The sequence below is a fragment of the Caretta caretta genome, chromosome 1 (genome assembly GCF_965140235.1).
Source record: "Caretta caretta isolate rCarCar2 chromosome 1, rCarCar1.hap1, whole genome shotgun sequence".
Classification (NCBI taxonomy): domain Eukaryota; kingdom Metazoa; phylum Chordata; order Testudines; family Cheloniidae; genus Caretta; species Caretta caretta.
In genome coordinates, this window is record NC_134206.1 from 209,495,840 (window position 1) to 209,519,095 (window position 23,256).

At 41.9% G+C, this 23,256-nt stretch overlaps 1 protein-coding gene across 1 annotated transcript in view; it reads right to left on the minus strand.

Moving 5' to 3' along the window:
* Positions 1 to 23,256, minus strand: part of TBX15 (T-box transcription factor 15) — a 133,743-nt gene that overhangs the window by 48,614 nt on the left and 61,873 nt on the right. Inside the window, exon 2 of the mRNA XM_048819745.2 lies at positions 852 to 1,065. Within this exon, the coding sequence (XP_048675702.1) occupies positions 852 to 1,065 (214 nt within the window). The remainder of the gene's footprint in view (positions 1 to 851; positions 1,066 to 23,256) is intronic.

The following is a 23,256-nucleotide window of genomic DNA, read 5'->3' on the forward strand; positions in this document are numbered from 1 at the left end:
GTGCTGATTTGTTTTTAACACACTTAATTGGAATTAAAACACCAATAGTTTGAAACATACAGCATTAAATTAATGCACATAGAGTTGGAATTCTCCCTCCCCTCTTCAAATCTGAGAACTCTAGAAATGTTAAAGCTAATCTCAGCTTTCATTTTTGGCTAATATAAAATTTTAACTATTTCAGTGAGTGAAAATGTCTTCAGTTATGGCTGATGGTGTGACAGTATGAACTGCCTTTTTAAAAAAAAATCCCAAATTACTCCTGGTTCCTCCATACTCCCAACTGAAATGCAGCTACTTCTGGGGTGGAAGATGACAGCTGTGAGAAATCCTATGTATGTACCTGTTAGCAGAGGACGTCAAGAATGTACCCAGCTGGAGCTGAAGGAAGATGTTAGATTGGAACAAACCTGAGTTAATTCCACTAGAATTGGGATTAACAGAGCTAACCTCCTGGGGTGTTATGGGATCTTTAAAGAATATGAATGGCACAGGTTTCAACTGTATATCTCATCTGAAAGACAGCACTATGGCCATTTTTTCAGTATTTCCTCAGAAAGAAGACCAGCATCAACCATGTCTTGATCTTGCAGTGCATGAATTTCCTTTAGAGGTCTCCTTTCTCAACAGTAACCTGGCTCAGCCCTGTTTAACCTGTGAGATCTGACAAGATCACAGCACAAGGAGGTACAGCTACATAACTTCCACAACTGTTTGCTTCTTCTAATTCATTCATATATTCATTCTCCTTTAAAGAAAGAAAATTAGTTTAAAACCCAGCCATAACCATATTAAAAAGTGTATCCTCTTTCTGTTTGTTTTTACTGGGCAAGAAGCCAGGAGTATCTTACCTGCCTGCTTTAGTGATGATCATCTCTGTCCCAATGTCATGGAATCTTTTCCAGAGGTCAGCACACTGCAGCTCTACCTGGATCTCCTCCATGGATGATGGAGGAGGAGGTTGGGGACCTGAGCCACCAGATGTGAGGTCAGAGTGGGAGCCAAATGAGCAGGATGTTCTCTCAGTCAACACCTCTGTGTCTGACCCAGTGCTCTGCTCTGAATCTGAAAAGTAAATACACCACGTAAGACACTTCAGTTCTGCTGCACCAGTGGGGGAAGGAAGGAAAAGAAACAACAGTGAGAACCTCTGGAGATGGTGCAATGGCCTTTTATTGTTCTGATTTATGACCTGATTTCTGGATCTCTGTTTCCAACATGACATCTAGCATTTTAGTAAAGTTTTAGAAACAGCTGAATAAAATTGCCCATAACATAAAATATAAAACATCACCATGATGTCAAGAATGAAGCACAATGTATAGATTAAAAATAGAAAGGAAAAAAATAGTTCAACCAACAGTTAGATGGGCTCACTGGAAAACTACATTCCATTTAATTGCACATCATCCCACACTACTATTGCAGAGTTAGCTATTTTTAAACAAAGTACTTTTTTCCTTTTAATACCCTTGTCATCAAAAATAATGAAGGGGTTTTTGTTTTTGTTTTTTGGCAGCACCACTTTGGAAATGTATTTTATTTGTTCCTATACATAGGCGGCTAGTTATATGGGCCCGTGGTGCCCGTGCTCTACCAATAATTCAGGAACGTGTGCCCGGTTCCACCAGTGTCGAGGCTTATATTTTCAGATCCATAGGACGGACCGGGGCTACCACCCCGGGCCCTACGCTTTGGGCGGCCGTGCACTTCAGGGGGACGCAAGGTCCAGAGCAGTCTGGGAGTTAGGGGGGGACCTGGCGCTGGCAGCAGCTCTGCCCCACTTCTTCCTGCCCCTGCTCTACCCCCGCCCCATCCCCACTCCACTCCTTCTCCCACCCCACCTCTTCCCACCCCTGCTCCAACCCCACCTCTCCCCCATTCCACCCCTTCCCTCAAGCCCCCGCCCCGCCTCTTTCTGGTTTCCACACCCTCCCCCAAGCAAAGCCGGGAGCAGAACGGGGTGGGCTACGGCTGGGTCACTCACTGCTGCCAGCACCAGGCCCCCTGCTAAATCCCCAGGCCACCCTGGACCCTGCATCCCCCAGAAGCGCGGATCCCTGCAAAGCGCGGGGCCCGGGGCAGTTGCCCCAGTCTGTTCAATGGACAGGACGGCTCTACTTGGACCCGTTCTGGGCACCAACAAAAATTATACAAACCTGGCACCCATGTTCCTATAATATAATTTTTGGAACAATGACATTTCCTGGGAAAACAACCATGCCGCTTTTGGTGAGGGAAATGCTATAGGCTACCAAAGGACAAGGAGGAAGGATGGTAAACATATGGAATCAGGGGAAAGCAATTGAAGAAAATGGCATAAAGGATTTCAAGAGACCCCATAAAGGATTATACAAAAATTATACAAACCTGGCACCCATGTTCCTATAATATAATTTTTGGAACAATGACATTTCCTGGGAAAACAACCATGCCGCTTTTGGTGAGGAAAATGCTATAGGCTACCAAAGGACAAGGAGGAAGGATGGAAAACATATGGAATCAGGGGAAAGCAATTGAAGCAAATGGCATAAAGGATTTCAAGAGACCCCCTTTATCCCCTTCTCTTTGTGGAGAAGGAAGGGGATAAAGGGGGCTAGCTAAAGAAGAGAGCTGGGACTGAGATCAACCAAAAGAAAAGCTGGCATGTTGAGCCAGATGTCTATACTGAAAATATCTTTTGTACTAACAAGCAAAAGCACAATAATCAGTATAGTACGAGACTACTGGGGTAAATTAAAGTTATGTTTAACAGTGGTGATTCCTTGCACCAGTATTCACACCATCTTTACATCGAAAGAAATTCATAACATTTTTTAAATGGAGATTGCCTTACAAGTTGGTTTTATGGCAAATTACTTACTAATATTAATATTAAATAATCAAGTGCAATTGATAAATAACAAGCATACACAGAGACTTTCAGAGAAAAGGATTCCAAGGAGCTTTGCAAATTTAAAAAATTGATATACAAACTATATCCAGGGATGACCTCACCAATCACTCAAATGCAGCCATGTCCATGGGAGAATAAGACATCTGTTTAATTGTGTACAGGAATATTACATACTGTTTAAGACAGGAAATACTGCCCAAAGGGGTCATATAGGGAGGGCTAGCACCAGGGCTAGCATCTCTTCCATTGCAAAAAGTGTGGTGGAATCTTTAATAATCACAAGTGGTCAGAGTCTCAGGACAGTTTGTCTGAAAGATATACCATCAGCAGCAGAGTACACCTGAAGGCAAAAAGCACTGGTTCAGTAAAGACTCAGAGAGAAACTGCCACCTACTGAACCACCCAACACCACTTCCTGAAGCACATAAGTGTTCTTGGAAACCTCCTAAAAGTAATAACATGGGCACAAACTGCTTAGCTCATATTAGCTGATGAATTTACAGAATAAGGTGTAATTCACAAATCTTTTGCTTCTGTAACAATCCTGAGTGAACCTGGCTCTGAACCTCACTCTGAGCAATTTTCAGTATAAGTCATCCCTGAGATTTCTCATCGGACAATCTCTGGCTTTAAGCAGATGCCTTCGAGTCAACAGCATTTCAGTGAATTGACTGGAACTGTGTGCTACCGAGATCTACAGATCTTGGGCCTGATCCGCCTCTCTCCCGTTTTACATTGATGTAACTCCAGTAACTCCAGTAGAATTACTCCTGTTTGACAATGATGTAAGTGAAAAAAGAATCAGATCCTTTTATTATAATTCACTGTCCAGGTGCAAACTGTTAGTCCATTAGGCCTTCAGCAGTGGCCAATATCTTATGTGTCAATATCTGACCAACTGTGCAATGTGACACATGGGAAAATCAAATCCTTCCTTACCCCTACGACTATCACTTTTTTGTGCCCTGAAGCATGATCTGCGATTATCCCTATATTAGACTTCAGAACAGCAAATGCTATTGTTCAGAAAATTACTCTTTTGTTTTGTTTTGTTTTTCAATTTGGGAGATGGGTGAGGAGGACTCACTGGCATTGCCAGTTCTTTCTTCTGTAAGCATTGGGACTTACTTAGCATTTTCCTTCATTTTTGCTGAGCCAAGTCCTCCAATCTGGAGTCAGCCTTAAAAAAAGATTGATCCGGGGAAATGCTGAGCACCTCCTTTGAGATCCAGAGTTCATTCCAGTCCTAATGAATTCCAAATCAGTTGCGGGTATTCAGCACCTCAAAGGCAGCTCCTGTGATTGATTTCCTACTCTGCATCCTGCAGTACTCCAAAACCATAGCATGCTATCTTCGATACGCACTGGGATACTGAGGATCAGGGACTTTGCTGTCCCCAAGTGAGTCTGAAAATGTCATCATACATAAAGAGGAATGGCCAGCTTGTCCTGCTCTTTTTAGTTTTATGTCCTAACAGAAAGAACCTGCTGCCTCCAGCCCCTATAGGGTTACTCATTGCAGAGACCAGTGGCTGGCCGTAGCATACATCATTTTGGCCCATCTACTTGTTTGTAATGGAATATAGCAGCAACACCGCCTGAGTCACTTCTGACACTTTGATCTTCTGGGCTTGGTTCTCTTCTCTTTGAATTCAACAGATTTACTTCTGGTTTACACCAGTGCAACTGTGGGGAGAATCAAGCCCTATGATTCTGGCTATGGAAGGAGTGGTTCCTGATGCAGAAAAGTTTGTGGACATGCTCAGTGGTGAGCAATGGCAGGCACCAGTTACTGCTGCTGACTGAGATACTAACAAACGGGCTTCCAGATGAGAGAAGTCATATGACTTCTTCTATCTCCCCCAGGGAAAGGCCCCACCAGAGTCCCCTGGAAGAACTGCTTCATATAAAACACCAAGTGCCTAATCTGAGATCCAGAGGAGGTGCAGGACAAACAGGCAAGTGACTCCCTGTGAAGGATGGAACACTATAGTGATTGGTATCATATGAAGGCTGGCTACCTGCTTCCATACACAGCACTGATGGGGTGGGGGGTGGGAATTCATACTATTTGCTAAGTACATTTGGTTCTTAGTGGTTACAGACCTATTAGGTGGAGTCTCTCTTCCTTCCAGGACAGGATATAGTCCCTCAGAAAGGACACATCAAAACTGAGCTCTTCCATTGCTGACATTAGTAAGGGTGGGAATGGAGACAATTGAGGATTTTAATCCTTTCATATAGTATCCTTATCCTTTTCACTTAGGGCGAGCTCAGGTCAGAGCTGTCTTCCTTGTTTCTAACAGCCACCATGGACTTGCACCAGCTGACTTTATGGACTTTTCTCTAGGAACTCCCTCCAGTCAAACATCTACATCCAGGATGTCCCTTCCCAAAATCCCATAGCTTCTTTATGGCTCCTGTTGACTGGAACAACTTCCTGTACCCCTGTGTTGTTGACTCTCCCACCATTCTCCAATATCTTCTAAAAACAACCCTTTTCTCTCTTGCCTGTACCTCATATATTCTCTTTCCCTCTGCTGTTCTCTGTTGTTTAACTCAGCTGTGATATATGTAGTGATGTAACTGGAAGGAAATGTTGACATTCTGTTTTCTGTGCAGAGAAGTCCCCGCCTACCACAGGAACATGCTGCCCCTTCAGCCAGCCCAGGCAATCTTCTCTCCCCAGAGAGACTAGAGAAGGAAAAGAGAATAAAGAGTCCACAACCTGCTACCCCACATCACAAAGTGCCTGTAGAACCAGTGAGCTCATCCCATTTCAGATGATGGAGACTGTGTCTGACCTGAATAAGAAGAGCTGGTGCTGTTTGTGAGGAACATCTTGCAACAATATTGACAGTTAGGTTCAGAAGATGCCCTGGGCTTTTTTTACATGCATAATAAACATCCCTAGACCTGAAGCAATGACCTTCTGTCCATTGGACTTGGTGTTTATAACAAGTTCTCCTCTTTCTGTTACCCTATTGTATGGATTTTTACTGTCATGAAAGGCCCTGAATATCACATTGACCACATATCCAGCAGTCTGCTAGCATTGGGCCAGAAGGAAAAGGGAACTCCTGGAATGGTTAACAGTGCCTGTGCCTATCAGCAACACCATGAGGTCACTTTGTGAGTCCTCAGGGATGTTGGTGCTTGGGAAGGCTGGCTGGGACCGGAGGACAAGAGGGAAGTATTATGGTTTGTTTGATGTTATGATTGTTGTTTTGTTAACTTTACCAATAATCCCTTTTTAGATCTCCTTTTCCTGTTCCCTCCAAACAAATTGAACTTCCTTATGGCTTTCACCATGGTTTTCAGCATATATGCCATTTTTTGTCTATGGGCTCTACAGAGCTTTGTATGCACTACTGTGAACTGAAACTGTTCTCAGAGGCAGTGTGACACCCAATAATGTGCACATTTCCCAAAAATGCTACAAACTGAGAGCCACCAGAACCTGTTGCCAATGAACTGGTTATACAACAAAAAATGTTACTACCGTCCCAACCATAGAACTCATCTCATTTCAAAGGCAAGCATCTCATAGTGGACCAATAGTGTTACATAGACACTTAATGGAGGTTAAGGGGCATGCCTACTGTAACAAATCACTTTTAAATGGGTGTTAAATATGACATTGTCCCTACTGTTTAGTTAAAAAAATTAAAGTCTATCTATTTGCCTTCTGAAACAACAACCCAGTATCTCCTATCTATTTTCCACTATACACAAGCCCAGTGTCTTCCCCACCCAGGGCTAAATTCTGCCCCAGTTTCACTGTGCAAATCTATTGATATTCCAATCCCTTCCATAGGCATAAGCAAGAGCAGAATTTAACATAACATAAGAACATAAGCCCATAAGAATGGTCATACTGGGTCAGACCAAAGGTCCATCCAGCCCAGTATCCTGTCTACCGACAGTGGCCAATGCCAGGTGCCCCAGAGGGAGTGAACCTAACAGGTAATGATCTAGTGATCTCTCTCCTGCCATCCAGCTCCACTCTCTGACAAACAGTGATCCCCTCTTTCCACAGCCCAACAACACAATGCCACCATCTGCATTATGTGGTGCACAACAGGGCAGCATCCCTGACCTGCTTTCTGCAGCATAGCCGCATATCCCTACTTGCCCTGGAGTCCCACTTTATACAACCACAACAACCTACTATCTTCAAGTGCTTTCTATAACCCTGTTGCCCAATGTCCCCCACACAGACAACCTACCTTTCCATAACAGCCAACTTGTGACCACACAGCAACCCAGTGCTGAAGATGAAGCCATATCAGAGCTATGAAAGGTGCTGACTTTTTTCACTAATTCTACACATTGTTTTTCAGCAGGACTTTATTTGTACTTGGAATACAATGGAAATATTGGGCCTTATAGTCAAGCATTAAGAAAAATGACCCGTGGTCATATAAGGTAAATCTTGCATTCAAGTAGTGCAACTCGTGCACTCAAAAAATGCATTACTCTCAAGTACCCAAGCATAAACAAGGGAGTAGTGTGTAGGAGTAGGGGAGGTGATTTTACCTCTGTACATGGCACTGGTGAGACCAGTTCTGGAATACTGTGTCTAGTACTAATGTCCATGTTTTAAAAAGAATGTTGGAAAAAGTTGGAGAGGGTGTAGGAAAGAGTCACAAAAATGGTTCATGGAATGGAGAAAATGTCTTATAGTGAGAGACTTACAGAGCTCAGTCTGTTTAGCTTATCAAAAAGAAGATTGATAGGTGACTTGATTACAGAGTGTAAGTACCTTCAAGGGCAGAAAATACAATGAACTAAAGGGCTCTTTCATCTAGTGGGAAAAAGGCATATAAGACCCAAGGGATGGCAGCTGAAACCAGATAAATATAAATAAGAAATTAGCCATACGTTTTAACAGTGAGAGTGATTAACCCTTGGAACAAACTCCAAAGGGAAGTGGTGGATTTTCCATCTCTTGATGTCTTCAGATTAAGACTGGATGTCTTTCTGGAAGATATGCTTTAGCCACAACACAAGTTACTGGGCTCAGTATAGGGGTAAGTGGGTGATGTGCAATGGATTATGATATACAGGAGGTCAGACTGGATGACCTAATGGCCCCTGCTGGACTTTAAACTCTATGAATCTATAAATCTTTGTTTTGGGAGTTGCACTTCTGTAACTCAGGGCAGAACTGGTCCACAATGACTGTCTTCAGATCTCCTAATGGGTTCTCCTATTGGTCACCTATTTTGGAGGCATTACTCATTATATTAGGCTTCAAAAATGCCTTACTGTAAAGAACCCAAGATACTAAACTACACAATATTAAAAATAAAGAGAAAAACCTTACATGTGTATAATGCCACTTCTCCAGGAACACTTTACAACCCTTAACACACACTCTCTCTCTCTCTGTTTGTGTATTTATATATACATGGTGTGGATTCCTTCCCACTCCACTGCAATGACGGTTTCTCTGGGCCAGAATGTGGCAGCTGTTAGGTTTTAGTTATTTATTTGCACAGCTTATTTCTGTTTGCAAGCTTTGTGAACATTTTGTACAACAGGTGGCCATTACTCTTCTTAAAGTACATTTGCTAACAATAAGAATCTATGCTCTAAATAGATCACGCAAAACCCTGCACACACGTAGACATGGCAAACTTGGGTGAGATCACATATAGTCATATAGTGTCCCTTGTGGTAGAGACAGAACACAGCTGAAATGACTATAAAGGGAATTCCTTATTCAGGCTGCTGAACACAGACAGAGCCTGTGGTTCTCTCTAGATCTCTCACTTTCATATTAACTAATGTCAGCACAAGGGGCCTCCACAAAGTCAATCACATATAACAGACATGCATAAAAGGACCTTGTTATTGGGGTCATAAGTACAAAAGGTCACACACCTAGGAAGGCTAAGTGCTTGGAGGATATAGCAACCACATAGTGGCAGCTCAACCACATAGATCTCTCCCTAAGTATCCTTCACAGTAGCCAAATGCCACATAAACATAAAATACAGCTGGAAGATAATTCTACAGCAGTCTGTCATGGTGTACCAGAGTGTCTTACCAGAAAAACTATTTTTCATTCATTCATTCTAATGTATTAACTGTGCTCTCTCAAACTTGAGGTACATTATAAAAAGCATGCAGTCCCAGTTGTAATACATTCATTATTATTAATATGTATTATATGTACTACACTAGCACCTACAGCCCCCAGATAATATTGGGCCTATTGTGCTAGCCAATGTAAAGACACACAGGGTCTGGTTTTCATTTACGAATGCCCCTTTACACACTCTGGCAGCAGAAAGGGGCCTTAAAATAATTTCCTTCCACTTTAAGACCTTTTACACAGCCAGAGCAGATCTCAACATAAATGAGAATTAGGTCCATAGGGACAGACTTTACAAGCTCAATAGAGGAGACAGACAAAAAGTGAGAGAAAGGTAAGTATTATTATCATCCCATTTTACAGATGGGGACTGAAGCACAGGCAGATTAAATAGCTTGCCCAAAGTCACCCATGAAATCTATGACAGAGTCAGGATTTCAATCCAGAGCTCATGAGCCTTGGTCCAGTGTCTTAACCACCAGGATATCCTTTTTATCCTTCAATAAGTTTTAGAAGTGTGCTTAATGAGGGCTATACCCATCAGTAGGGATACTGAAATGCTCTAAAACTCATTGCTATGTTAATCAATAATAGAAAAAGAAGACTGAAAATATGCCCTAGAATGTTTGACAAATTGAGTGGTTACATATAGCCACATCAGAAATATTAATAAGAGAATCTAAAAGTGAAAACACAAAAAGTAAACAACAGTCACTCTAGTTCAAAATGTGGGTCTCACATCCACTGGACTGCTTATTGCCAGGCTCCATTACTTCCTCCTTGGTTTATTCCACACAAGACTCAGTAAAGGAACATGGGTCCGATCGAAGTTAAAAATATGTGCCTGATTCACTGGTATGCTTCATCTGCTTGGCACTGCTCCAGCAATGCAAAGTTGCTGTACACCTATTTTAATCCACAAGTTGAATTGGATTTACTGCTCCTCTGAATTGGTAGAGCAGTGCAAAGCAGATGATGTTTACCAGTGTATTTGGCCCTATATGTTTGTCTCAGAAAGCTAACTCTTGCTTCATCCAGGAATATGGGTATATATTCACAGTCTAAAACTTAATTAATTAGCCTCTTACAGTTTGTATGGCAACGTCCACCTTCTCTGTATGTATATACATATCTTCTTATTATATGTTCCATTCTATGCATCCGATGAAGAGGGCTGTAGCCCACGAAAGCTTATGCTCTAATAAATTTGTTAGTCTCTAAGGTGCCACAAGTACTCCTGTTCTTAAAACTTTAAAGTGGCTCTTTATCTCCCAATCAGTCCTCTTCTTCAACAGTGTTGAGGTCCCACCTAGCAGTGTGGAGGTAAAGAAAGCTTTTACATTTTGAAGATTACAGTTTGGGGCCAGATTTTCAAGAGAGCTCAGCTCCCATTTAGAGCTGCTCCAGTTGAGAATGGGAGCTACTGAATGCTGAGCTCTTTTGAAAACCTAGCCATTGGAATCTTCCTTGCAAAGCACATTACGCATGTGTGAAGCAGGGGACCAGGACTGTTGTATGTGAAGTTTCAGAACAGAATTTATTTGCAGGGTTTAGTCCCACGAACCAGTCAGTCTGGACCTTACCCAAGATTATCTGTCACAGTCAAGAAATTCGTCCATTCCATCAATCTGATGTTAAACAAGAGCCTATTATATCAACACTATCATCTCTGGATTTATGTATCTTGCTCTCTTTTATAGTCTCCTTTATCGGCATATCCTGGTGCTCCACAACTGCCCTCAGTATTAGTTTGCAGGGCAACTAATCCTGGTGATTTAAAATATTTCAGTCCTTCCAGCTGCTGAGCACCCTCAACTTCCACTGAAGAAAATGGGGCTGAGGATATTCAGTATCTCAATGGATGGACCACTAGTGAGCAAAGTGCAACTAAACTTCCAGAATGGAAGAAATCAGGAGAATCTTAACAGTCACTGAGACATATTCGCAGCTTGTGTAAATTGGCATTGCTCCACTGACTCTGAAGGACAAGAAATTACCAAATTGACTTATAAAGAGACTGTTCAAATATCTGAGGTTAAAAAAGCCTGTACCTGAAATGGAAAAGGAGGAGGGAACCAGACAAGAATATAACAAATCAGTTAACGCTGCACAAAAAAAGAAAAGGGCAACATCCACCACCAAATGCAGAGCAAAAGAGAGGCTATGGGTTTTTACAAATATAAAAAGAGAAAGTGGCCCATAAATAAAAGAGGAGGAGGGTATGCAATTAGTGATCTCTTTAACCTGACCAGGATACTCAGCTGTACAGACTACAAAGAAGTTGTTCTACCAACGTCCAAGAGTCTATGTAAAAATTAAAGAGTGGGAACACACCTGAAAGGTAAGGAAAACTAAAAAAAAAAAAAGGTGAGGCAGGTGGATACATCCTATGGTGTCGCTCTTACATAGGACGATTATAGATAAAATCACACCACAAACATTTAGAGTTTGGTCTGAACCAAAATTTTGGATCTCACTAACTGCAAAGTGTGCAGTTTTAAACCACGTCCAAGCTTTATGGCTGACCCTTCCTAATCACAGCCTCTGTGGCAGTTTGTTTCTGGATTCTTCAGCTTGCACTTATCTCTACCAGCAAAAACAAAAATTGGTGAAGAAAGGAAAAACTATCATCTCACTGCCACAAACTGCCCATAGGAATAATGCTAGAAATGTGTGATACTCTCCCTGAGATTAAAGTTCTCAAAATTAGCCATAGCCAAACTGAACCTACAGTCCATCAAACAATTCAACTCAAACAAATCAAAGATTGTCATTTTAAATGTTTATGAATTCCAGTTCACAGAAATGTGGTGATTTATGAACTCCAAACAAGGGGCATTACATATGTCTCCCTATACCATCACTTTTTGCTGTGGCTATGACCCAGAAGTATTAGGGAGTCAGTCACTATAACGAAGAATGTCTAATCCTTTCTTGAGTCCTGCTAAGCTCTTGGCCTCGAAGACATCATGTGCCAGTGAGTTCCACAATGTAATTACACAATGGGGGAAAAAAGTATTTCCTTTTTTCACTTTTAAATGTGTTTAAATGTTCCTTTTAGTTCAATTTGAATGTCCTCTTGTTTTTGTATTATGAGAATACATTAATATAAGCAACTGTTCCCTTCTCAGTATTCTTCATTATTTTAGATACCTCTACCATATCCCTTTTCTATGGGATAAATTCACCAATCCCAATAAGACCTGGCTTGAAATTTTCCATTTGAATGATTTTCTGGAAAAAAAAAAGTTTCCACAAAAATCAAAAGTTTGGATGAGAAATTTTCCCCCCAAAATTCAATTTTTTTGTCAGGAAAGCTGAAATGAAATATTTTGTTTTGGGTTGATTCAACCTGAATTGGAATATTTTGTTTTGATGAACTGATCCCAAAATTTTAGTTTCAGATAAGTTCAGCAAAATATTAAACTGCATTTCCCTATCAGCACACTGCCTTATGGAAATTGTATTTTGGACTCCCATTTCTCCCTGTGCACTTGGATCCCATAATGCAGTGCTATCCTTCTGACTAAGCCACATGGTGCATCATGGGAGATATAGTCTGGCCAGGGAGCCTGACTCAGGCTCCTGAACTACAACTCCTATTAGGCAACGTGCCACAATGGGAAATGCAGTTTAATAACTGGTAACAAAAACAATGCAGGTCAGTTCAACAAACTAAAACAAAATGTTTAAATTTCAGAGTGTCAAAATATTTCATTTCTCTCAAAATTGCAATATGTTTATTTTGGCATTTCTGAACTGGTTGGTTTTTTTTTATTTCCATTCTGTGGAAATTTTCAAAATTTCAACTTTTCATCCAGATTTGGGATGCAAACATGTGGAAATGTCAGAATTTCCCATGGGATGGAAATTCTGAATTTCTCTCACCTCCATTACCAGTCCTTTAAGTCTTTCTTCAGATGGAAGCTCTTCCATTCCTCGAATTATTTTTATCATCTGTCTCTGAACGCCCTTCATTTTAAAAAAATTGGGTTCCTGGAACTGTACTCAACATTCAAGGTGAGTGTGTACCATTGATATATGTAATGGAATTATATTTTCATTAGTATTTTCTATACCATTTCCTTATGCAATTTAACTTTTTGTTTGTTTTTTAACCTCTTTTTTGCATAGTGAGCAGAAATTTTAATTGAACTGTCTATAACCATCCTCAGGTATTTTTTCCTGAGTGGCAAATTTATTGCTTTCTTCAGAGACTTGTATAGATTAATGCCTTGTATCCAAACTGGATCATTTGTACTACTAGTGTCTGGCCATATAATAAGGTATCTATGGTTGAATGAGACAGCTGACCAGAAAACTTTGTTTGAAATAGAGATTTCCTTTTTAACTTCTAGCCCCCAAGGACCACACAAAACTTTATTTGAAACAAAGCCTGCATTACTGTGTGAGACAGAACAGTGTCACAAACTAAAGGGGATAGTAATGAATATAAATCACAAGCTAGGAATTGTAAAAAAATTGACAAAGGAAACAAAATGATAAAAGGAAAAGCATATGTCCAGTAGAGTTAAGGACAATAAAAGAGTTTTTAAAAGTATATTTTAAGAAAAAAAAGAAACCTAACATGGTACTGGTCAATTACTAGATGGAAATGGTAGAATTATCAATAATGCAGAAAAGGCAGAAGTGTTCAATAAATATTTCTGTTCTATATTTGAGGAAAAGCAAGATGATGTAATCATATTATATGACAATGATGATACTCTTTACATTCCAATAGTAACTCATGAGGCTGTGAAACAGCAGCTAATAAAGTGAGAAAGTTTTATATCAGCATGTCTGGATAACTTACATCCAAGAGTTTTAAAAGAGTTGATTGAGGTCACTGGAACATTAATGCTGATTTTCAATAGGTCTTGGAAGACTGGAGAAGTTCCAGAAGACAGGAAGAAAGCTAATGTTGAATCAATATTAAAAAAGAGTGAACAGGATGACCTGAATAATAATAAGCCTGTGAGGTTGACATTGACCCAAGGCAGAAAACGAAGCAGTTCACACGGGATTCATTTAATAAAGAATTAAAGGAGGGTAATGTAATTAATGTTAATGAACGGGAGCTTATGGAAAACAGATCCTGTTAATCTAACTCAATTTCATTATTTTATGAAATTACAAGTTTGATTGATAAACATAATAGTGTTGATGTAATAGACAGACTTCTGTAAGGCATTTGACTTGGTAAAGCACAACATTTGATCAAAAAACTAGCAAGATATCAAATTAACAAGGCACACATTACATAGATTAAAAGATGGCTAACTGATAGGTCTCAACGTGTAATTGTAAATGGAGAATCATCACCAAATGGGTGGAGCAAAGAGAGAGAGAAGAGAGAAGGGAGAGAAGGAAGGCTGAACTGGCAGCCTGCACTGATTGTGAATTTGTCTTACTTTGTTTTGTTTGAATTAACCAAACACTGCCCTGGAAGAAGGACCTGAAAGACTCTTGGTGTGGCAGAGACTCGTTCCTGGGAAAGTTAGGTGTGTGTGGGCAAGTGACGGGTCCCTGGAATTGAGCGGAAACAGAGGCAGCGGCTAATCTGAAGCCAGACCAGTAAGGCAGCCCTCCTATAGGGTGTAGGAAGCCAAGCCCCCTTGCTACCTTGAGCTGACTACCTTCACTCATGGTGCAGGAGGGGAAACAGGCTCTGTAGAGCCACTATGTTCCCCTTTAAGTGGGTGGAGAGGTAGGAATAGGTCGCTCCTTGGCTTCATTCCTGCTCCCTACATGCCAGGCAGCGTAGCTGAGCCAGCACCTCGACAGACATATACTGCACTGAGTCTATACCTATTTATTCCCTCCCCTGAGCAGCAGAGAGCCGGAAAGGAGTGCTTGACTCCGTATGTCACAACCTACCTCCTGGATTACTCCAGGACAGCAACAACAACACATTACCCCATGCTCAGAGCAGATTGTTAATTCACACTAGCCTATAGTAGGAACTGTCCTTCTCTAGTTAGGCCTGGAGAGAGGGGAGCTGGAATATTGTGTTCAGCTGGAGCACTTCAGTAGCCGAAAGATGTAGGAGAAACCTGGAAGGAGTTCAAACTAGAGGAAAAAATACTTAAAGAGCTAGATGGATTGATTTATGGGAAAAGATTTTAGAAGAACTATATATGTATAGGTTTCAGAGGAACAGCTGTGTTAGTCTGTATTCGCAAAAAGAAAAGGAGTACTTGTGGCACCTTAGAGACTAACCAATTTATTTGAGCATGAGCTTTCATGAGCTACAGCTCACTTCATCAGATGTATATGTATAGTGATGCACAGGTGCACAAGATAACCATATATAGATATTTGAAGAGTATAAGCACTAAAGATGGATGCTAAGGCCAAGACTTTTTTAAAAATGTGTGCTTAAAGGTAGGCTCCTAAATGCATATTTAAACAGTGAAATAAGTGGTCTGGTTTTCCAAAGTTCTAAGCACCCAGAGCCCCTTGTAGATTTCAATGGAGTAACACCATCACAAAGCTAATGTAACAGAGAGGTGAACCAGTCTTAGTGAGCATTTTCTTTTTCTTTAACAGAAAACCTCATGGTTGCACGGATGGTTATTTGTGGCTTGGCTTTCTCTCTCTTGCATTACAAGCTATTTTTGGTTCAATTTTCCAAAGCAGCATCCTTACACAGTGTGCCAGTCATGATCCCAGACAGCCGTACACCCACAAGCAATCACGCATAGATTCCATCAGCCAGATCCTCAGCTGGTGTAATTCTGTTGATTTTGACTGAGCTACCCTGACTCACACCAGCTGAAGATTTGGCCCAAAGATAAACGCACATACAGTTGTCCCCTATCTGTATACATTACTAGTCAAACAGGAGGAGCACGCACATTCATACACACATTTTCAAACATCCTGGCAATCACAAGCTGAACCAAATGAACCTGCAAGTTCCTTTCATATTTATAGACTCACACATTCCAATCACACAGGCACTGAAGAGGTCCCAAACCTTTTCCCTTCATCGAAAGAAATCTTTGTTCTTGTCCTGATATTCAGTGTCACACACAAAGAAATCTATTCAAACACCTATGTTCTATTCTGCCCTGACACACTACCTCTATATCTAGTCACAATTACCCACAGGTGATCAGACTTTGTACATTCCTCTTCAGCCATAGCTGCAGTCTCATGTACATACTATATACAGGCTATATACACCCCCTCTGTGCTATATAGACTGATTTTCCACTTTGTTACACCAGCTCTGTGCCAGCAGAGCGATACTGGCATAAAAATGGTGCATCTGAATGGAGAATCAGGCCTAAATGTCCAAGTCCTATAGCATTAGAAATTGATTCAGAAAGTTTGTGCTTGCATAGCTTCACATCTATAGATGCTAGAAACTTCAAAAAACAGTTTTTATTTTATGGCGGTCATCCAATGCTAAACATCAAGGTATGTATGTGTTAAGAAAAGAAGTGTCCTAATTTTAGAAGTTATGAATCTTTAAATCTGGCATATTCTCAAAGGTGCTTAATTCAGAAAGTTTGCATTCGCATAAATCCCAAATTACTGACATCAGAAATATCAAACCATCTCATTTTGTAGATCTCACCAAACCTTAAATTACAAGGTACGTCTGAAAACAGTGGGTCTGACGACACTACACAGCTTACCACGGCACAGCCGCACCAATGCTGCTGCACCGCTGCACCGCGGCTAGTGCGCAAGTTCTAAACCGAAGGGAGAGTGCTCTCCTGTCGACTTAATTACACCAGCCCCCGTGAGCAGTGGTGGAAGCTCTCCTGCCGACATAGCGCTGTCCACACTGGCGTTTAGGTTGGTGTAACTTACGTCGCTCAGGGGAGGGGCTTACTCACACCCCTAAGCGACATAACTTATACCAACCTAAACTGTAGCTTGTACATAGCCAATCAATCTGGCAATGTTAAAGTTATGAAAGTGGCACATTATTAAGGACCTAATCCCATAGCTGTTGAAGTCAGTGTATTACATGCTATTGATTTACGGGGGAGGAGGGAGTGGCATAGGCACTTTTAGGATCCAAGCTATGTCACACACAGGGACATACATTTTCTACATACATGCACAGCTGTCCACTTTCAAACATTCATAACTAGGCTATTTCACAACCCATTTTTTTAAACTTTGAAAAGCATGTGCTCCACATGGAGAACTATGCCCGTGACAGACTTCAATGTTCCAATTTAGCTGGTTTTGCACCCTCTTCACCCTGCCAAAAAAGTCATTTTATTTATGGCAATAGGAAAAGTGGTTTTGTTCCATTGTATCATAACTCAAAGACATAATAACGTTCAAACATTTCAAAAGAATTCCTTTTGGGATAGAGACCAAGCATGATAGTTTTCAGATAAAAAGGTAAACATGTAGGAATCATATGAGTATCTGAAAACAGGGTTATAACAGGAACTCTATATTTATGGTATGATGGGATAACATGATTTTGGCAATTAATTGATCTTTAAATATTCATGGTAAATAGGCCTAATGGCCTGTGATGGGATGTTAGATGGGTTGGGATCTGAGTTACCCGGGAAAGAATTTTCTGTAGTATCTGGCTGGTGAATCTTGCCCATGTGCTCAGGGGTTAGCTGATCACCATATTTGGGGTCGGGAAGGAATTTTCCTCCAGGGCAGATTGGAAGAGGCCCTGGGGGTTTTTCGCCTTCCTCTGTAGCATGGGGCACGTGTCACTTGCTGGAGGATTCTCTGCTCTTTGAAGTCTTTAAACCACGATTTGAGGACTTCAATAGCTCAGACATAGGTGAGAGGTTTATTTCAGGAGTGGGTGGGTGAGATTCTGTGGCCTGCGTTGTGCAGGAGATCAGACTAGATGATCATAATGGTCCCTTCTGACCTTAATATCTATGAATCTATGAATCTATTTCAGTCTTAACTATAGCAAAGGAGCCAATTATTCCATGATTTCTTGCCACAGATACTGGTGAGGAATCTCCCTCACCATGAGTTTCTGCTTTAGTATCTAGGTTTTAAGTTGCAAAAAAACCTTCAGAATGTGAACTGAGAAAACCAATGTAATGTTGACTTCCTGAGACTACAGACAGCCTGAAACATTAGTTCTGAGAGATATGAATTGCCCCACTTATCTCAGCAGGGAGGCAACTCTGCAATCTAAAGATGACAATTTCAGTGGCAACATAGTTAACCACTTCACTGTTGATCATTTTAGCAGGCACAGATTATATATTTATCTCACGACCCCTAAATGCCTTCCATATTTTCCTAGGTGTCAAAACCCCATTTCCCCTCTACTCAGCTGCCAAAACCTACAGCTTACTCATTGACAAATTCTATGATTCATAGATTCCAAGGCCAGGAGGGACCACTGTGATAATCTGGTCTCACCTCCTGTATAACACAGGCCACATAACTTCCCCAAAATAATATTTTAGAGCAGATATTTTAGAAAAACATCCAATCTTGATTTTAAAATTGTCAGTGGTAGAGAATACACCACAATCCTTAGTAAATTGTTCCAGTGGTTAATTACTCTCACAGTTAAAAATTTACAACTTATTTCTACAAAAATCTGTGGCATAATGAAAACTGAAAATATAAGAGCGTAAAATAAATGGAATGTAATATTAAACTCATTCTCTCAGTGGCTACTGCACTCACTGAATTATTAATTTTTATATTTAAATAAATAAAAATCTCCACTTTTTAATTTAAGGGAAGGTGCCACAAAAATTTCCTGTCTGCCAAAGAAATCAGGAAGCCGTGTCACAGAGTTTAGATCCAGCTTGCTGCAAAGTACAATGTATTGACTATGGGTCTGATCCAGAGCCCACGGACAGAAAGATTCCCATTGACATCAGTGGATTTTGGATCAGGTCATGTAACAGCACTACCTGTGCCAGTGATGATTTAGTACAGGAAATATACAATTTGTGGATACACAGATGTTCCACCTCATCCATCCCAGGCACTGTAGCAGATTAATCTTTCTAGACAATCAGAATGCCTGACAAAACAGCAGGAAGGCAAAATATAGTCAAGTACTGGTGCATATCCCAGGGTTGTTGTGAGGAATGGGGCCAAAGGCCAAGTGCACCAATAGCCAACTAAGGCACCCCTTACTGGGACTTGGAATAAAGTAAGGAGGCATGCTCAATCTAATAGTAATTAACTTAGCTCTTGAAACTGGATATTTGGACCTCTTCTTCCTCTTCCCATCCTCCATTATCCCAGCTATCCTGTCAGCTACAATTTGTAACTCAAAAGCCATTTCAGTCCTTCCTTTCTAATAGTGTAAACTGGCCAGAGGTCTGTACTGATCTGATAGAAAAGCGGCCAGCCCTTACCTCACAGTGGTCAAAAAACAGGTTCAAAATGTCAGTGCCTCTCTTTTCTCCCTGTCTTTCCACTTTCCCTCTAACTACCCTCCTGCTACCCTTCCATTTCCTCTTGTACAGTCAGTCAGTCAGTTTGAAGTGAAACGCATCCCAGCCATTTCTGTAGGGCAGCTGAGCCCCACAGCCAGGCTGCAGGGGGAGGCAGTAATTTCCCTTCGAAGTCCCATTGTGAACTTCCACAGTGATGCTTCAAAGGGAATCTGTTACTCCCCCTCTCAGCCCATCTGCAGAGCTCAGCAGGGTCTGAGAAGCAGCTGGATTGCTTTTCAGGGAAGCTTATTGTGGAAGACTGGGGGATGGGGAGGGACGGGGGGGGGACAAAGAGAAGGAAGGGAAGAGAAGGGAGGAAAGCAAGAAGAAAGCAGAGGTTAAGTAAAAGTGCGGATGGGCTGAGAGAGGAGGGAGGCTAGGGCTGTGTGAAGGGTTTACAGGCACGGGCTTCTTTTACTCCTAAAGGCTGTAATATTTACCCAGAAGACAGTCCCTTTAGCAAGAGCTATGTGTAGTCTGTGGCCCAAAGGAACCAAATTCTACTAAAACAGCCCCATAAACTTCACTATAACATTAATCCATCCCACTGCCATGCATTACCCTCCATTCCCATCTCACCACCACCACACAAAGTTATGGCATTTAATTGAAAATACTCGTTAACATGAAATGTGTTGATAAATAAATTTTTTAAATGAAGATTAATCTCGGGTACCTACATAGTAATGTGGGGGGCTCACAATCTGTAATGTGTTACCCTTACAGCACCCCTCTGAAGTAAGACAGTGCTATTACCCCAGGACAGTGCTGGTATCCCCATTTGACAGATGGGGATCTGGGGCAGTGAAAGCCTAAGGCCCAGATCTACAAAGAGACTTAGGTGCCTAAAACCCAGATTTAGGCACCACTGTGAGCCACAAAAATCATTGTTTAGCTGCTACCAAGCCCTGTAGGTGCCTAAACTCACTTGTCACCCAATTTTTTTCTGTAAAAGTCCCCTAGGTGCCTACGTTTCTGCCTCTGGGCATGCACACAGCTGCCTCAAGCAGGCTCCAGATGCCTAGCTCACACCTAAAACCCAGCGCAATCCACAAACCGGAGGAAGACGCGCATTTCCCCACTTATTTCATTTGCAGAGCCTGCTCCAGCAGGCATGCTTAGAGCACGCCCAGCAACTCCACACAAAACATCTGAGGGAGTAGATGGTCTCCCTTCCTACCTTTAGCCCAGTGCTTATGTTACTATGTGGGAAACCCTGCTTCAACTCCTGCCCTGCCACCCCCACCTGTGAGAAGGGACCTGAACTGGAGTTTCCCACCTCTCACATGAGTGTCCCAACCACTGGGCTACAGAGCCAGACTCACTCTGACTCACTTAACATTTAATTATTTATTCAAAGTGGAACAGATTAAACAGGAGAGTGAGAAAGACCCCCATCAGAATATCCCTGAGTCCGGTGGTTAGGGCTTGTCTTCAGTAGAGATTTTTTTACCTCAAGTTAACTGATTGCCAATTTACTCAAAGTAGTTAATACCACTGTAAAGGCCAAGACACAAGGAATCAGCCTAGAGCAAGGGTAGCCAATAGGTGGACTGCAGGCCAAATCCAGAACACCAGACACTTTTGAACAGACCGTGAAATCTTTTTTATTTACTTATTATTATAATTATTGTTATTTTTTAAATTATTTTCTCTGGAGTCTGAACATTGACTATACGTTGGCCAAAAAATAACTGATGACCCCTGGCCTAGAGTAACCTACGAACACTTGTAACTTTGAACAAATGGGTATCAACTTTCCAGACTTGCCTTTGCAAAAACGTTCGCTATTCTGAGGTCAGAAATTGAAGTGAAGACAAGCTCTTGGAGCAGATATGCGTGCAAAAGAGTTACATGGTCAATGCACCATGCAGCGCTCCACTATTGCAAGTGACAACATGCAATGCACCGCCCACCTTCCTTCCCCACACACCATACCACTGCATTGCTCAGCACAACAAAGTGCCATGCAGGATTCCCCTCCCCTGCAGCCAAAGGTAGCACAGCACTCCATTTCCCCCAGGGGGCAACATGCTGTAAACATGCTGCTCCCCTCCCCCAGGAAGGAATATGACAACATTCCTCTCAGTCCTGGGAAAACAAAGCATTTCCTTCTTCCACATAACAGGGTGCACTGTGCTCCTCCTCTCCCTACAGGATCATGTTGCTCCCATTATGCCATGCACCTAAACAAATTATATTACATTATACTGTCAGCTGAACATGGAAAAGGGAGAGCGTATGCCAGGCAATGCCATGAGGCAGCTGCTCCTGCCATTGAGCTCTGGCAGTGGTCCCCAACCTTTGTGTGGGAATAGTGTATTGCTATTCCCAGAAGACTGTGGCAGCATTTCAGCGGTGCAGTGTCCTGCGGCCTCACAAAAATGCCCCGGCGGGCGCCATGGCACCACGGTGGGGACCACTGAGCTATGGGATTGTTTTGTTTGTAGTTTTTTCAGCCTCCTCTCTCGCCATGAAACTTCTACAAATCAGAATTCGAAATCCCATTATGCACCAAAACTGCATTAGGAGCTATTCCAGCCCAAGTTCACGCTCCCCCCCCCCCCCAAAGGTGAAAGTGCCACTGATCCTTGCATGGAGGAGTAGGGGAGAAAAGAGCTTTCGCCACCACTTCCTTATTTTCCCTCACACAACGACGTAGCACAATAGCGGTGCCAGTACTGAGGAGAGCACAGGGATGGCCTGCGCCTAATGTCCCATGGTCGCAAATCACCCCAAGTGGGGAGAGACAAGGCTATGGCCCCACTTTTTATCCACACCACACAGTAGAGCTGCATGGGTATACCCGTGGGAGCTGGCTGCATCACCCTCCTTAGGGAAGGTGGAGTTTGTGCAGTCCCCATGTATGCCAGGAAGCTCAGGGAGAGATTAGACCTCTTGAGATAGATCACTCCTGGACCTCCTCTCAGGTAGTGTGACTCCACACTGCCCCCATGGAGGGCCTGTTGCAGATTGGCCCACGAGGACTTGTGAGAAAATATTGCCAGGCTGAGAGTCAATATGTTGAAACTCATCTTCAGAACTAAAATACTCCTGCCTGGCTTTGACATAACTTGCATACTTCAGTCTCATACAAGTCTCTTCAGTCCCTGGACTTTTACTGGACCAGATCTTATACCAGATGGTATAAATTGGCTCAGGTCAATTGAGCTATGCTGATTGAACCGGAAGTATGCAATCAGGCAGCACCAGAGACACACACACACACACACAAACAAAAAGCAAGTACAGTACAATACTGTGTTAAATGCAAACTACTAAAATAAATAAAGGGAAAGAAGCATTTTTCTTCTGCATAGTAAAGTTTGAAAACTGCATTAAGTCAATATTCAGTTGTAAACTTTTGAAAGAACCACCCTAACATTTTGTTCAGAGTTACGAACATTTCAGAGCTACGAACAACCTCCATTCCTGAGGTAGTTCATAACTCTGAGGTTAATTTGAACTGAAGCTAGACGACGTATCCTTAGAAAAATCACTTCTAAGTCACAAAGAGTGATAAGAACCATCCGCAATGGTGGATGGAGAAAAACAACAGGGTCACAGAGCTGGGTTAAATGCAATAGTACCACCAACCCAAAGTTCAAACCTCCTGGATCAGACCCTAGAAAATCATGTGATTGTCCTGAAAATCCTGATTTTTTTAAAAAAAGTTTTAATCACTTTTTGGTCTGTCTGCTGATTTATTAATTCCTCCTGCTCATCCCCAGTGTGTGGGTAACAACTGCATTGATGCCAGTTCCCACACATTTCTAGTGGGTATGGCAATTCTGGCCCCTGCTGCAGGAGCTCTAACTAGAGCATCTGCCTGGGAT